Source organism: Somniosus microcephalus, chromosome 29 (assembly GCF_052327205.1).
Source record: "Somniosus microcephalus isolate GS21.2 chromosome 29, FLI_Smic_1.0, whole genome shotgun sequence".
Classification (NCBI taxonomy): domain Eukaryota; kingdom Metazoa; phylum Chordata; class Chondrichthyes; order Squaliformes; family Somniosidae; genus Somniosus; species Somniosus microcephalus.
This window is the reverse complement of record NC_141015.1, coordinates 33720488-33737995: the sequence shown is the minus strand read 5'-3', so window position 1 is coordinate 33737995 and position 17508 is coordinate 33720488. Positions and strand designations below refer to the sequence as shown.

Sequence of the window (17508 nt, the reverse complement as noted above, 5' to 3'; positions counted from 1 at the left end):
ATGAGAAAGGGCTAATCAATAATCTTGTGGTAAAGGGGCCTTTAGGGACAAGTGACCATAATATGATTGAATTTTACATTAAGTTTGAGAGTGATGTAGTCCAATCTGAAACTAAGGTCTTCAATCTAAACAGAGGAAACTACAAGGGTATGAGGGACAAGTTGGCCATGGTAGATTGGGAGACTACACTAAAAGGTATGAAGGTGGACATACAATGGCTAACATTCAAGGAAATAATGCATAATTTGCAACAAACATATATTCCTCTAGGGCATAAAAACCCAAAAGGAAAAGTGACCCAACCATGGCTAACAAACGAAATTAAAGCTAGTATTAAGTCAAAGGAGGAAGCTTATAAAGTTGCCAGAAAAAGCGGTCAGCCTGAGGATTGGGATCTTTTTAGAAATTAGCAAAGGGTAACCAAAAAATTGATAAAGGGAAAATGGAATATGAGCACAAACTAGCAAAAAATATAAAAACGGATTGTAAAAGCTTCTATAGGTATGTAAAAAGGAAAAGACTGGCGAAGGTAAATGTAGGTCCTTTACAGTCAGAGACGGGAGAATTTATAATGGGGAATGAGGAAATGGCGGAGAAATTAAATAAATACTTTGTTTCTGTCTTCACGGAGGAAGACACAAAAAACCTCCTAGGAATACGAGAAAACCAAGGGTGTGACGAGAATGAGGAACTTAAAGAAATTATTATTAGTAAAAAAAGTACTAGCAAAATTAATGGGTTAAAAGTCCATAAATCCCAAGGACCGGATGAACTACATCCTAGGGTTTTGAAAGAGGTGGCCATTGGAATAGTGGACACATTGGTTGTCATCTTCCAAAATTCTATTGATTCTGGAATGGTTCCTGCAGATTGGAGGATAGCAAATGTAACCCCGCTATTTAAGAAAGGAGGGAGAGAGAAAACGGGGAACTACAGACCTGTTAGCCTCACATCAGTAGTTGGGAAAATGCTGGAATCTATTATAAAGGATGCAATAACCGGGCACTTAGAAACTAATACAGGTAGACTATCCCTTATCCGCACTTCCGAAATTTGAAAACCTCTGAAAACCGAAAATTTTTTTGTGGAGCGTCTCTCGGTATTTCCAGTGTAAAAGCTTGAGCAGCTTGCACGGGAGTTTGCAGATTACTGCGTGGCCGTGTGCAACTTTGAGGAAACATTGCTGTTAACTATTTCTTTATAGTAATCTGGTTACCTAGCCAGGTTTGCATCCATCACTAGTGGTGTAGTTGTAGGGTAAACTGGGAATCTCGGAAGGTAAAAGGAGGTGCGAAGGGCTGGAACCGTGAGGTAAGTGCCTTTATTGCACTGCTTGTGGGCAAGGAGGAGCAGAAGTGTTTTCCTCAGGCTCAACAAGCTTCCCTACCCTCCCCACCCCCGAGAAGTCCGATTCGCCCCACCCTCGCGATGTCCGACTTTCCCCCCCGTGATGTCCGACTCCCCCCCGCGATGTCCGACTCCCCCCCCCCCCGCCTCTTGTCCATTTCATCTGTTCTGAAATCCGAAAAATTCCGAATTCCGAAACACAGCTGGTCCCAAGGGTTTCGGATAAAGGATCGTGCACCTGTAGTAAGATTGGCCAGAGTCAACATGGATTTATGAAAGGGAAATCCTGTTTGACAAACCTATTGGAGTTCTTTGAGGATGTAACTAGTGGAGTAGACAAAGGGGAACCGGTAGATGTGGTGTATTTGGATTTTCAGAAGGTCTTTGATAAGGTCCCACACAAGAGGTTGGTGAACAAAATGAGGGCACATGGAATTGGGGGTAATATACTAGCATGGATTGAGAATTGGTTAACAGACAGAAAACAAAGAGTAGGGATAAACGGGTCTTTTTCAGGATGGCAGGCTGTGACTAGTGGGGTACCGCAAGGATTGGCGCTTGGGCCCCAGCTATTCACAATCTATATATCAATGATTTGGATGAGGGGACTAAATGTAACATTTCCAAATTTGCTGATGATACAAAGTTAGGTGGCAGTGTCAGTTGTGAAGAGGCTTCAAGGGGATCTCGAAAGGCTCAGTGAGTGGGTGAGAACATGGCAGATGGAATATAATGTGGATAAATGTGAAGTTATCCACTTTGGTAGAAAAAACAGAAAGGCAGAGTATTTCCTAAATGGTGAAAGATTGGGGAATGCAGATGCTCAAAGGGACCTGGGTGTCCTTGTACATGAGTCACTAAAAGTGTATGTGCAGGTGCAGCAAGCCATTAGGAAGACAAATGGTATGCTGGCCTTCATTACAAGAGGATTTGAGTACAGGAGCAAAGAAGTCTTACTCCAATTATATAGGGCCTTGGTGAGACAGCACCTGGAGTAGTGTGTACAATTTTGGTCTCCTTACCTAAGGAAGGATACACTTGCCATAGAGGGAGTGCAACGAAGGTTCACGAGATTGATTCCTGGGATGGTGGGACTGTCGTATGAGAAGAGATTGAGTAAACTAGGCCTGTATTCTCTTGAATAAGAACGAGAGGGGATCTCATTGAAGCATACAAAATTATTACAGGGCTTGATAGGGTGGACGCTGAGAGAATGTTTCCCTTGGCTGGGGAGTCTAGAACCAGGGGCCACAGCCTCAGGATAAAGGGTAGGCCATTCAGGACTGAGATGAGAAGAAATTTCTTCACACAGAGGGTGGTGAATCTTTGGAATTCTCTACCCCAGAGAGCTGTGGAGGCTCAGTCATTGGGTATATTCAAAACAGAAGTCGATAGATTTCTGACTAGTAAGGGCATCAAGGGATATGGCGATAGGGCCGGTGAATGGAGTTGAGGCAGAAGATCAGCCATGATCTCATTGAATGGCGGAGCAAGCTCGAAGGGCCGAATGGCCTACTCCTGCTCCTATTTCTTATGTTCAACCTTTCCGGAGATCAGTGGATCACCAACCATCTCGGAGATCAGCGGATCACCAACCGTCCCGGAGATCAGCGGATCACCAACAGTCTCAGAGATCAGTGGATCACCAGCTGTCTCAGAGATCAGTGGATCACCAACAGTCTCTGAGATCAGTGGATCACCAACCGTCCCGGAGATCAGCGGATCACCAACAGTCTCAGAGATCAGTGGATCACCAACAGCCCCGGAGATCAGTGGATCACCAACAGTCCCAGAGATCAGTGGATCACCAACAGTTTCAGATAAGTGGATCACCAACATTCTCAGAGATCAGTGGGTCACCAACAGCCTCAGATCAGTGGATCACCAACAGTCTCAGAGACCAGTGGATCACCAACAGTCCCTGAGATCAGCAGATCACCAACAGTCCCAGAGATCAGTGGATCACCAACAGTCCCAGAGATCAGTGGATCACCAACAGTCCATGCAATCCTTGTGTAAACGAAATATTAACCCTTAAAACTCCGGTCACATCATTCTGTTGAGCAAAGTTATCAAGGAGGACCTCACTGCTGCATCTACCTGTATGGAAATTTTACACTAGTTTTATTACCAATTAATACAACAGCCCCCAGCTTTAGGCCGCAGACCATCTCTGTGGACAGGGGGAGGGGAAGCTGTAGAGAAGCTCAGCTGGTAGTAACTGACCTGTGGGGCCCAGGAGGGAGTGTTGGTTTCATGGAGTTCATAGGGTTCATGGGCGGCTGCATCGGCAGTTTACCAGGGGTGTCGTTCTGACGGCTCTTCTGGTGGCGAAGTAGCAAGAGTCGCCCTAGGTCCTCGCACCACGATGACAGGAGAGCTGTGCAGAGAGAAAAGACCCATTATAGAACCTTAGCTTTCTAAAAGAATTGCTGACGACAACTTTAATAAAAAAAGACACATTAAGGTCTTCAAAATTATGAGGATTGGCTGGGCTTAAGTTCAGTGGTTGTAATGGGGCAGTTACTGTTCAATCACATCATCATCCACTCCCCACACACACCCCTACGTGCACACACACACAGACACATACACACACACACACAAACACAGAGACAGACACACACACAGACACGCACACAGACACACACACAGGCACACACACACAGACACAAAGACAGACACACACAGACAGACACAAAGCCAGACACAGACACACACACACACACACAGACAGACACAGACACACAGCCAGACACAGACACACAGCCAGACACACAGCTAGACACAGACACAGACACACACACACAGAGCCAGACACACAGACACAGCCAGACACACACACAGGCACACACACACACACGACTGTCCTGCTTAAGTCAATGCTCGTCATGAGTAAAGCAGACAAAATGGAGGCCACCTCTTTGGGAGTGTTTGCTCCTGCAGTGATCTGGATCAACAACCAGACTCGACACAACATCCTGTCTCTATAGACCTGCCCCATCCGTATTGATCTGTCATTTTTACCGTCTTGCATATCCAGTTGTTAATTTTTCTGCTTGTGGTGTGATTGTGGTAATTTATACTCATCTGGGGTGCACTTGCGATAATCCTGTTAAGCCTGTTAAAAATTTCTGAGGTAAAGCTGAAGGATTTATTGGTGGCTCGAGTGGCTTTGCTCTGCACTTGTCTGGGGTTTTATTTATTGCAGCCCATTCAACACAAGTGCCTAATAAGAAGGGTCATAGATTCAAAACATTTAACTAAAGTACTAATGTCTTGAGAGGGAGCTCAGCAAGAGAATTAGCTGTTGGTAATAACCTGTGTTCTCTCCTCAGACACAGTTAGTCCACAGGAATTTGCAGGGATGTTCTCGGCAATGGACAACCTCAGTGGCTACTCATGGCAGCATACGGGGTGACTACTTCAGACTGCGCAGTGAAGCGGTCGGTGCTCCTCTCGGTTAAATATGAAGCTTGGAAAATGTATGGGGGGGGCTCGTATTTATATGGCGCTTCACATCACATCTCTCAGAAGCATTTCCAAGTACCTCGGGTACAATGGGCAGCTCGAGCTTCACCCGCAGCGAGGGCTGGGATGATCGATTCGGCCGGCCACGGCGGGTGGCCTCAGGAGCGCCCCCCCCCTCCCCGCGCCAGGGAGAGAGGCCGTTTCGGCCACGGTTCCTGCTCACCATCTAGTGGCCTCTGGTTGAAAGTTCACGCGCGCGGTTTTGTCAGACGAGAGGTGGGGCCAGTTACAACTGAGACGCCCCGCAAAAAAAAAAGTTTGCCGACACCGAGCATTCCAGGGTCGTGCAAGATGGTGCAACAAAGATTTACAAGGGTGATACCGGAGAGGTTATAGCTATCAGGAAAGATTGAACAGGCTGGGGCTCTTTTCTCTGGAAAAAAGACTGAGGGGCGACCTAATAGAGGTCTTTAAAATTGCGCAGGGGTTCGATAGGGTAGACGTAGAGAAAATGTTTCCACTTGTGGGGGAAAACTACGGGCCATCAATATAAGATAGTCACTAATAAATTCAATAGGGAATGCAGGAGAAACTACGCAGAGAGTGGTGAGAATGTGGAACTCGCTACCACATGGAGTAGTTGAGGCAAACAATAGAGATGCATTTAAGGGGAAGCTAGATAAGTACACGAGGGAGAAAGGAATAGTAGGTGTTGCTGCTGGGGTGAGATGAAGTAGGGTGGGAGGAGGCTCGAGTGGTGTATAAACAGGGACCAGTTGAGCCACACGGCACAGTTGCTTTGCAGCAAATTCTGTGTAATTCGTGCAGTCAGCCCAATTTTCTCAAATATATCGAGCAAGGTGCTGGACGGCTGCGGAATTCTCCGGTCCTGTGGAATAGCTCCCCAGCATGAGGTACTGTCCTCGGAGGGGAAAAGGGCAGGAAAATGGGGCGGGGGAGTGCGGAGAAGAAACAGGAGGTATGGGAAGGAGATCTAACCGCCACCCCCCCCCCCCCCCAAGGTTTACTATTTTAAATAAAAACAAAATGCTGGAGACACTCAGCAGATCAGGCAGCATCTGTGAAGAGAGAAACAAGAGTCAACGTTTCAGGACCTGAAACGTTAACTCTGTTCCTCGCTCCACAAATGCTGCCTGACCTGCTGAGTGTCTCCAGCATTTTCTGTTTTTATTTCAGATTTCCAGCATCTGCAGCATTTTCTTTTTCTATATTTAAAATATTGCCTTTATTAGTTCTTTGTAGCAAAACCAGAACAGCCTAAAACATTACTAGTTTTGCAACATCTTTTCCAAAATGCTCAGCTGGAGTTCAGGAGGTTGCAATCGTCAACAACAGCATTTGACACTTAAGCTTGAAGCTACATTGAATATTCTCAGTATCTCCCACAGAACACCATGTACGGCTGATACGGTGGATAGTCACTAGGTGGCAGTCCTACCAAGCCAGCCGAGCAAGCAGCCTCGCAAAAGCCTCACCCATCAGGGGAGGAATTTACCAATCAGCATTTGATCAGATCAGATGGATCACTACTAACGCGTCGAGTACAAGCAGCCCTTGTCCTTTTTACCCACCAGATACTGTCGCTGCACTGCAGATGTCATCGCTGCTTCAGCGCAGCCTCTTTACATCCAGCTACCCAGCGCTGCTGAGGAACAAAGTGCACATCCAGGCAACAGGCAGCCATGTCAAAACACACACACATACTGCAGCCTCAACAGCTCACAGGGGCCCCCAGACTGCTCTGAGCAATGGAAACCGGCCATTTTGAGAGTGCACCGGCTGTGTGCACACACCACTTGATAGTGTCTGTTTGGAGTGCCTCGATCATGAATGACAATTAAAAGAGACCCAAACCTCACTGCGACACAAAGGCACAGCTATTTCTCTTTTTTGTTATATAAAAAACACTCTCGTTTTCAGATTCCTTCCACCCCACTGTAAATATTCTAAGAGAGGCAGCTGAACATGGAATTAGATTGGAGTCACCAAAATGAAACATTTCCCCGAAAAGGACAATTTAACTCTCTCTCTCACTCTCCCGGCAGCACATACATCTGTAAAATTTGTTCAGATACGCATTGTGCTCTTAAGTTGAAACGGCAATAAATTATTCATCTTCACTTGTCATTTTCTCTCTCTCTCTCTCACCAGGGCTGGCAGCAGCAAACTGAATCGACATTCATCGAGGAACAGAATGTGTGCAAACTGACACCCTCCTAAACGGCCAGGCTGTTAAAACAAAATGGCTCACTCTCTACTTAAAAGGCTGGGCTCGGTCTTTCTGTGTCACAGTCACACACGATATATTTTTTAAATATGTGCATTTTCAAAAGGTATATATGATACATATCTTTTATATAATAAACAGTCGTGCCTTCAGCTGCCTGGGCCCCAAGCTCTGGAATTCCCTCCCTAAACCTCTCCGCCTCTCTATCTCTCCCTCCTCCTTTTAAGACGCTCCTTAAAATCTACCTCATCTGTCCTAATACCTCCTTATGTGGATCGGTGTCAGATAATCGCTCCTGTGAAGCGCCTTGGGACGTTTTATACTGCGTTAAAGGCGCTACATAAAGGCAAGTTGCTGATGTCTCTCTCTGGGAGCGGGCTTTGTGCTGTTTCTGTACATGTCCCGTGTCCTTGTCCAGCTCCCTGCCCCATTCCCAGGCCAGGAAACTGCAACCCGGAAAGCTGGAGCTGGAAGGGAGTGGCAAGGCCAGGGTGGGAGATTCCAGGGGTACGTAGAAACATAGAAGATAGGAGCAGGAGTAGGCCATTCGGCCCCTCGAGCCTGCTCCGCCATTTAATGAGATCATAGCTGATCATCCAAATTCAGTACCCTGTCCCTGCCTTCTCCCCATATCCCTTGATCACCTTTAGCCTCAAGAAATATATCCAACTCCTTCTTGAATATATTTAATGAATTGGCCTCAACTGCCTTTTGTGGTAGAGAATTCCACAGGTTCACCACTCTCTGGGTGAAGAAATTCCTCCTCATCTCAGTCCTAAATGGCTTACCCCTTACCCTTAGACTGTGACCCCTGGTTCTGGACTCCCCCGCCATCGGGAACATCCTTCCTGCATCTACGGAGCCCGCCTGGGAATGGAAGGGAGTGTGAGCCGGCACTAATGGGGAGCAAGTGGAGAGACAGACACTATGGAGCGAGATTATAGATGGAAGCCTCAAAGCTGGTACGAGTGCAAAAATCACAGCAGTGATATTTTATTAAGTATTGTTAGCACCTCCAGATGGAATCATGGTTACATTTATTTAAAAATGTGATTTTTGCACTAGTTCCAGTAATGGGGCTTCACTGTGTTTATATGGCGGCAGGGAGGGGGTGGGGTGCAATTATTTGCCATTCCTGGTTCCAATGCGGTGTCAATGAAATCTGGGGCTGGGAGATGGTGACAGCAAAGTTCAAGGCAGGGAGTTTCGGTGTTAGCGACAGAGATCCAGGGAGGAAGCAGGAACCGGAGACGGGGCTTCAACCCACAGAGGTTTGGCCCAGTGTTGATCGCGTTACTGCCGTGAAGGCTGTGTGGCGCGGGTATTTCATTTTGGTAGAATTTGATTGATTGGTCATTTTTTTTTTTGGAGGTTCAACCAATCAGAAATCACACCAGGCTGTGGGATCTGATTGGCTGAAGTGCTGCAAAGGGCACATGGCCAACAAAGTCTAATTTCTTCCTTTCTAAATAGTTTCTACATGCTTCCAGACACAAATGTAATAATATAGGGAGATAATTGGGGTTGGGGGTTATTAATCAACTCAATATATGGGGAATTTAAAATATGCAACAGCACTTCAGAAACATCCAACCCTCGATTTGGTTTCGAGTGCAATGCATGATTTTGGAAGTGAAATGAGACTTTGGCCAATCTTGACTGCCCTTGGGAGCCCTTCACTGTTGGAATCTCAAGCAGGGTCACTTCTAGCCCGATTGCTAAAATCTGCGAGTTACAAAATGAAACACATTTACATATAAATTGCGTGGTCTGTCCTTCTCTCACCAGTGCCGTTTAGCTGACTACAGACGACACGGACTACTTTCAGGAACGAGGGGGGAATCTCCTCCACTCGTGCATCCTTTTCCTGAGCCTCCACCCTGCCCTAAACCCAACGTTTGTAACCTGGGCAACCAAAATGAGCTTCTCCCCCCCTCCTCGTGACATATGCACCCAGTCGCAGGAGTCATGTCTTCACTAATCCTGTCTGCACAGGCACGATAGTTTCTCTGGTTTCCTTTTACATGGATTCCCAATGTGCACATCTTGGACTGCTGAATGTCCGTGTCAGGCACTTAAAAGGTTAACCATTGTTGAAGAAAGGTTTTATTCGTATACAGAAATAAAAATAACCCACTAGCAATGTTCCCACTAAGGTGCATGTGCAGCCGCTCAGTACATAAGAACATAAGAAATCGGAGCAGGAGGAGGCCATTTGGCCCCTCGAGCCTGCTCCGACTTTCAATAAGATCATGGCTGATCTTCTACCTCATCTCCACTTTCCAGCATTATCCCCATATCCCTTGACACCAAAATCTATCGATCTCTATATTGAATATACTCAACGACTGAGCCTCCACAGCCCTCTGGGGTAGAGAATTCCAAAGATTCACCATCCTCTGAGTGAAGAAATATCTCCTCATCTCAGTCCTAAATGGCCGACCCCTTATCCTTAGACTGTGACCCCTGGTTCTAGACTCCCCAGCCAGGGGGAAACATCCTCCCTGCACCTACCCTGTCAAGTCCTGTATGAATTTTGTATGTTTCAATCTGAAAGGCCCCGCACAGGCCGCTCAACGGCCTTTACACTGTGAATGCCGCGTGTGCGCAGAAATTTAAAGGGACTGCGCGTTAAAAGGCCATGCAGAACAAAGCGCAGCTAACGGGGAACGCGCCCACTAGTACGAATGTACAACATTGACGGGCAGGGAAAGACCAGCTGGTCCAGCAAGCCTGCCCCACACTCATTATGGCTGGAGCATCATGACTAAACACTACCCCGAACCACCACACCCCCCCTGACCCCCGCAGCCATGTAATCCCCTGGGAGAGGCAAAAAAAGCAGGAAAATACCCAGGGCCAACAAGGGGAAAAAAATACTCTGGAAAATTCCTCTCCCCGCCCCCTCAGGCGATCGAACCCAGTCCAGGAGATCACATTGGACCAAGTGTTGCCTTCTCGTAAATGATCAAATAAAAAAAACAGACAAGACACACGGGAGTGAGACGAACTGGAGAGCTCTACCAAAGAGCTGGTACAGGCACGATGGGTCGAATGGCCTCCTTCTGTGTTGTATCAAGTATGAATTTGAGACTAGGCCCATGGTCTGTCCAGCAGCACTGTGGGAGTACCTTCACCACAAGGACCGCAGCGGTTCAAGGCGGCGGCTCACCACCACCTTCTCGAGGGCAACTAGGGATGGGCAATAAATGCTGGCCTTGCCAGCGACGCATGAATGAAATTTTAAAAAATCTATTTATGGTTGTCCTATTCCAGTTTCACATTGAGGATAGCACACATTGGATGAGGATATAAAATGTTAAAAGATCGGATAGACAGATATCTGATCACTCCACAGACCCAGAGACCTCCCTTGTGGACCACAGCTTGAAAACCTAGCGCTGCAAGTGTTACAAATCCCTTTCCTTTGCTCCTTCTTAACATTTTATATCCTCATCCAATGTGTGCTATCCTCAATGTGAAACTGGAATATGACAACCATAAATAGATTTTTAAAAATTCATTCATGCATCGCTGGCAAGGCCGGCATTTATTGCCCATCCCTAGTTGCCCTCGAGAAGGTGGTGGGGAGCCACCTTCTTGAACCACTGCAGTCCGTGTGGTGAAGGTGCTCCCACAGTGCTGTTAGGGAGGGAGTTCCAGGATTTTGACCCAGCGACGATGAAGGAACGATTGATATATTTCCAAGTCAGGATGGTGTATGTGAGCAACTTGCTTTTCCACACCGCCCCGCCCCCCCCCCCCCCAGCAAGAGGCCAGTTAAAAGCTGAATCTTTCTCTGGTATTTAGCCAGACCAGATCAAGTTCGATTGGTGGCCCGCCCGGTTGGGTTAGCCGGGGTAGCAGACAGGGTGCTAAATTAGCTTCGCCACCCCTCGGGCTAGGGAGGGGAGGTGGGGAGAAAAACGCGGAGTTGAAAGCGAGCATTTGGAAAAAAATTTAAATACAAGGCTGTCAAAGAGAGAACACGGCAGCCAGCACAAGCTCTGCTCTGTAGTTGAGTGCAGCACAAAGAATGAATAACTGAATAAATACCTACCAATAAGCACTTAGATGGACATAAAAACATCTCGCAACACATCTCATTCTACACCGTACATTTATTTTAATGTGTGTGTAGGAGCTGAACTCCACCACTATCTGATCAAGACATTTGTCAAGATGGAGGTTAGAACAAAAATGGCACACTGATTATGCTTGAGGTGATTAAAATAATAAAAAAGGAATCAACAGGGTAGATAATAGGAAGTACCCTTCCCACTAGCCGGGGAATCCAGAACAAGGGGACACGAGCTCAGAACTGAGCTAAGCCGGTTCAAAAATAAATCAGGAAAAGTGTCTTCACACAAAAGCTTGTGAGAATGTGGAACACAGGGTCCCAGAAGACCATAGATGCAAAAATCAATCACGGTGTTTAAAAGAGAGAAAGATGCTTATTTCGCAACACATCTTATTCTACGGCACCGCTTCACACAGAGGGTCGCAGAAATCTGCAACTCTACCTCCCAAATGGCTGTGGAAGCAGGGCATCAATTGAAGCTCGAGAGACTGTGAGATCGATTGATTTTTGTTAGGTAAGGGTATCCAGGGATATGGAGCAAAGGCAGGTAAATGGGGTCGAGGTACAGATCAGCCATGATCTAATTGAATGAGATTGCTGAATGGCCTACTCTTGCTCCTATGTACTTAGGGAATAAGAGACAGGGAATTGGGACTAAAAAGGACGGAGATGCCGTGACTAAGAAAACGGTAGAGCAGTCCGAATGGCCTACTACTGTCCCTATGCTTGAAGCACTTTTCTCTGATTTAACAGGTGTAGCAATAGGGGTCTTTGGTAGAGAATTTAAAAAATGTTAACAAGAAGAAAAGAAAACCTTGAAGACCGTTGGTGTTGGACGCTCAGTGTCGCGGCTCAGGCACGAATACTGGCTACTTGGGGTGAGATATGGGGCCATACCTGTGGAATTGCACCCCTGCTATCAGGAGAGATGGGGAGGGAGGCAAAGGGGAGATGCGGGGGAGGGTGGGGGCAGAGTTTGTGAGGCAAAGAAAAATGAAAAAACACAGGAGCTGCTTCTAAGAGTATGAGCATCATGGAAGGATGGATCTCAAAAGATGTACAATGAACACAACTGTAAATAGTAACGGATCTCTTTTCTCTCTAAAGCTGTTTTTGTACTTTCTGAACTCGGTCTCTTTAGACCTCCACTCCCTCACAAGGAAGGGTCGGCTGGCCCCTTGATATTGCTCTGTAACTCTTCTTCTTAGGCAGTCCCTCGGAACCGAGGATGGCTTGCTTCCACACTAAAAATGAGGTCGCAGGTGACTGATGAGTCCAATGCGGGACCTACAGTCTCTGTCACAGGTGGGGCAGACGGTGGTTGAAGGGGCGGGTGGGTGGGGTGCTTGGGTTGACGTGCGCTCCTTCCGCTGTTTGCGCTTGGCTTCCGCTTGCTCCCGGCGAAGAGACTCTAGGTGTTCAGCGCCTTCCCGGATGCTTCTCCTCCACTTTGTGCGGTCTTGGGCCAGGGATTCCCAGGTGTCGGTAGTGGGGATGTTGCACTTTTTCAAGGAGGCTTTGAGGGTGTCCTTGAAGCGTTTCCTCTGCCCACCTGGGGCTCTCTTGCCGTATCAGAGCTCCGAGTAGAGTGCTTGTTTTGGGAGTCTCGTATCGGGCATGCGGATGATGTGACCCGTCCATCAGAGCTGATCGAGCGTGGTCAAAGCTTCGATGCTGGGGATGTTGGCCTGAGCGAGAACACCGACGTTGGTGCACCTATCCTGCCAATGGATCTGTATGTAGTCACTAGGTGTGCCACTGGACAAAGAAACATCTGGCTTCTGTTTGGTCACCTCAACCGCACCACAGCCCCTCTCCTCCGGATCCTAAAGGCACGGTGTGGGGCATTGCGGCTACAAACCTGTGCCATGCCCCTCCTTGGCACAAGAGCGAGCGCCAGCAACCCTGTACCCCCCTGGAGCAAAATTTCTGTCAAGAGAAGATCATTCTTTTTCTCAAAAAAGGAAGAAAATAGCACAACAAACTGCCAATATTGCAAGAAATAGTTTTTAACCAAATCAAGATGTGCAGCATCCGTCTTGGAGAACGGGTATGCTCTATAAAGGATGACAGGGGCAGATTCTAGAACTGTCCCACACTACAGCACTCACTGCACAATGTTGCTTTCGAAGAGCTTACACGCACGCCAGACATCGCTACTAAATATTTACTTTCAAGTAGACCAGACACAGCAAAAGCGCTTTGGGACGAGCCAGCCTGTGGGAGCACTTCCAAAGAACTTTAAGATACATCAGTGTCCGTGCTACATCCACGTGTCAACATCTTGCACTTGCACTAGCAGACAGTGTTTTCTAAGTAAAGGCACTACTTTCTGAATCATCCCCAGCAGGCCAGAACATGTCAGAACTGAGAGAAAATCAACGTTTTTTTTTGGTAGTGTCAGCTGTGGCTCAGTGGGCGGCACCCTCGTCTCTGAGTCAGAAGGTTGTGGGTTCAAGTCCCACTCCAGAGACTTGAGCACATAAAGCTAGGCTGACTCTCCCAGTGCAGTGCTGAGGGAGCGCTGCACTGCTGGAGGTGCCGTCTTTCGGATGAGACGTTAAACCGAGGCCCCGTCTGTCTCTCAGGTGGACATAAAAGATCCCACCGCACTATTTCGAAGAGGAGCAGGGGAGTTCTATCTGGTGTCCTGGTCAATATTTATCCCTCAACCAACATAACAAAAACAGATTATCTGGCCATTATCACATTGCTGTTTATGGGAGCTTGCTGTGCGCAAATTGGCTGCCGTGTTTCCCACATTACAACAGTGACTCCACTTCAAAAAGTACTTCATTGGTTGTAAAGCGCTTTCAGACGTCCGGTGGTCGTGAAAGGCGCTATAGAAACACAAGTCTTTCTTTCTTTAAGTACCAAGCAGTTCCAAGTACTGCCTCACATTTGTTGCTTAAGGCCCCTTCACTCTTCCTGGGTAAAAATAAATTAAGTTCTACATTAAATGTCAGGAGCTAATTGTGAAAATGTAATGAGGTAAAACTCAGCAAAGATTCCAGCATTAATTCCAAATGAAAGTCTGCCTATAGGGGATGTACACCCTGGCAGTTAGTTACACTGCATGAAGTAGTCAACTATACAAGAGCAGCAACAGGCCGTTTGGCCCAGTGAGTCTGCTGTACCCTCGAGTCAAGACAGCACTTCAGCTTAATAAAGTCCAATTCCAATTCCCTCATCCTCCTTTAATATCCGTACTTCCCACACGGTATCTCTCTCCTTCTGAAAACATCTCAATTGATTCTGCATCTGACCTGCTGAGCTGTTGTGTGTTCCACGTTCTCGCAACCATTTTTTAATGGAAATTCGGTCTTGTGGCGGAGACCACATAGGGACAGTAACACAATTCACTATGTTTAGCCAATGCTGTTATCGCTCCACGTTATGTACGGAACTTGGTTGGGTTATCGGGGCAGGGTCCCTTTAAGAGTCGTCGATTGTGTGATGACGTCATAGCCCTGCGACGAGGCCGAGTCCCTCAGTCTATGCGGAGAGTTAATAAAGCTAACACGCGTTTTTCTTTGCTGCTACGAAAGTCTCGCAGTCTGTTGATTTCCAGCGACTCCTGCAGTCTCCTCCTCATTTGTTGCTTAACATTGAAAGAGATCCTCAAATACCCCAAGATCTCCTCCTCTTCTCCCACCCAGTCCTGCCAAAAAAAATAGACCAACGAACCAGAGATGGCAGATAATGTCAATGGAAATAACAATAGAAAATGCTGGAAACACTCAGCAGGTCAGGCAGCATTGAGGAGAGAGAAACAGAGTTAACGTTTCAGGTCGAGGACCCTTCGTTAGAACTGGAAAAGGAGAGATTTTTAAGCAGGGGCAGGGGGGAGGGGAAGGAAAGAACAAAGGGAAGGTCTGTGATAGGATGGAAGGCAAGAGAGATTGATTGACAAAAGGGATGATGGTGCAAGGCAAAAAGAGAGGTAATGGGACAAGTTAAGAAACAAAAGATGACTCGGTCAACGGAACGTTGGGTATCTAAGGTTTTACATTCCACTGATGGGCGTGAAAGCTGCAAAACCAATGCAGCCCAACAAACGGCCTATGGCAATCAAACTCAAGTATGGAACCAATCACCTATTTCCACAGAAATCACAACAGCAATCAGCCATACCTTAGAGATCACAGCGGATCAAGTGACAGTTCCTCGCACCATTGTTTTTCTGATAGCGGTGTTATAAGAGCAGTGTCCTGTGCCAAGGTGTGGCAGGGCATGGGCCTCGTATTGGAGACGCCTCACGCACCGGGTTCTGACCTCAGCCGCACCTTTGAAAGACGGAGGCAGGGACCGGGAGTTTCCCTGTGCCAGACCCCTGGGCACTGAAGGTGCTTGTACTACATGCAGAACTGAAGGTTCCAAAACCATTGTGGGCTGACAAGTTGTAAATGTCAGTCTTACCCGGACAAAGAACATCTCAACCAATTCACAGAAACCACAGCAGGTACAAGCCACACCTAGGTATTAGCACTGTGATTAGTCTCGGGTTAGCGCAGCTACACAGAGGCACTCCCCTCAGGTGCCACATACTCGACATACTTCATGTGATAATCCATGTCCCCAGTGGCAACTTCTCTTTGTTCTTTCTGCTACATGTTGCAGACGTTACAACAGCGGAAGAACCTCATGGACCATGAAACGCAAGGGACATCCTGAGGTTGTGAAAGGCGCTACTTAAATGCGATTTCTTTCTTTACTGGCCGTCATCTCCAGAAATTCTTCCCACCCCCCTCCGAAGATATTTCCCCCTAAAATGCTGCCACTGAAAGAAAAATTACATTAGCGTATTGATAAATAAGTGCTCCCTACAGCGGTGGTGAATGGAAATTCACAGGCTGTGTAATTTTTTTTTAAATTCATTCTCGGGATGTGGGCGTCACTGGCAAGGCCGGCATTTATTGCCCGTCCCTAGCTGTCCTGAGAAGGTGGTCGCGGGCCACTTGAGAGAGCAGTCAACCACGTTGATGTGGGACTGGAGTCACGTACAGGCCGGACATGGGTAAGGACGGCACATTCGCTTCCTCAAAAGGACATCAGTGAACCGGTTGGGCTATTATGACAATCCAACAAGCTTTGTGGTCTCGGCTTCCTGACGTGCGCTCCTGGTAGATGCCGGTTCACGCCCAGAGCACCAAAGTGGAAAATTTAGCCTTCCTTTCCTTCGTTCTTTCTACTGAGCAATGAGCTCCAGCAGAAAGATGGAAGCTTTGTTTCACAATTAATTTTGACTTCATGTGGGGGTGGGCGGGGGGGGGGGGGGGAAGCACTTGCTCCGTTGCCTGAATTGATTTGACCTCCATGTATCACACAGCAATATTTGTCCAGCTTTCTGCTGGCTGCCTGCTAAACGCACGAACTACCACCTTTGGATAGGAATCAGCGTCCTCAACTTGACTTCTACCTACAGTTGCGCAAATTGGCTGCTGCGTTTCCTACATTATAACAGTGACTACACTTCAAAAAGCACTTCATTGGCTGTGAAGCACTTTGGGACAGCCGGTGGTCGTGAAAAATCGCCACATAAACGCAAGTCTGTCTTTCTTTCTCCCCTCCTGCCTCAGTTCTATAAAAGGCACCTTCAGGGCTGCTTTCTCATTGCAAAAGGCCTGTGCTCGTGCAGCCGGTTCCCATTCTTACCGGGCCTTTCAGGCCGCCAGCCTTAGTGAGCCCCAGCGTTGAGCGACACTCGCGGTTCGGAAGCCAGCCACCCTTGCGCTAGTCTCGCGCAGTCTACAAAGCCGCCGCCCATTCGTTGCTTTCTGGGGTGCTTCCGGAGAATCGGGCAAGTTTTCTTTACGATCGCCACCAGATGTGCAAGACCTGTGTGCTGGGAGCGGGTGGTACCAGCATGGCGCTAGACCAATATTAAAGCAGCTACTGGCACTTGGCTAGATCATATGGTTGGAGAGTTACGTCTGTGCTTTGGCTCCCCATGTTCAATTTGCAAAAATTGGCCCCCAACCCCTGAAAATATGTATCTACGATTCTACTGTTGGGGTAATGTAACCTGTTATAGCAATGTAAACATGGGAAGCCGGGACATGAATACAAGAAATAGGAGCAGGCCATACGGCCCTTCGAGCCTGCTCTGCCATTTAATAAGATCACGGCTGATCTTTGACCTCAGCTCCACTTTCTCAAGCCAGACGAGCGGTGTATTGGCAGCCGGTGGTCCCAGAAACACCAAACCCAATTACGGCAGTTAATATTAACCAACAACCACTTAACCACATCCAGTACAGTGTTGCACTGTCGGAGGTGCCGTCTTTCGGATGAGACGTTAAACCGAGGCCCCTGTCTGCCCTCTCAGGTGGATGTAAAAGATCCCACGGAACTATTTCGA

At 47.5% G+C, this 17508-nt stretch overlaps 1 protein-coding gene across 17 annotated transcripts in view; it reads right to left on the bottom strand.

The window, feature by feature from the left end:
• zmiz1a (zinc finger, MIZ-type containing 1a) overlaps window positions 1–17508 on the bottom strand; it is a 527531-nt gene that overhangs the window by 56034 nt on the left and 453989 nt on the right. For all 17 annotated transcript variants that reach the window (XM_085970560.1, XM_085970554.1, XM_085970552.1 and 14 more), the window contains one exon: window positions 3574–3727. In XM_085970560.1, coding sequence (XP_085826686.1) covers window positions 3574–3727 — 154 coding nt within the window. The remainder of the gene's footprint in view (window positions 1–3573; window positions 3728–17508) is intronic.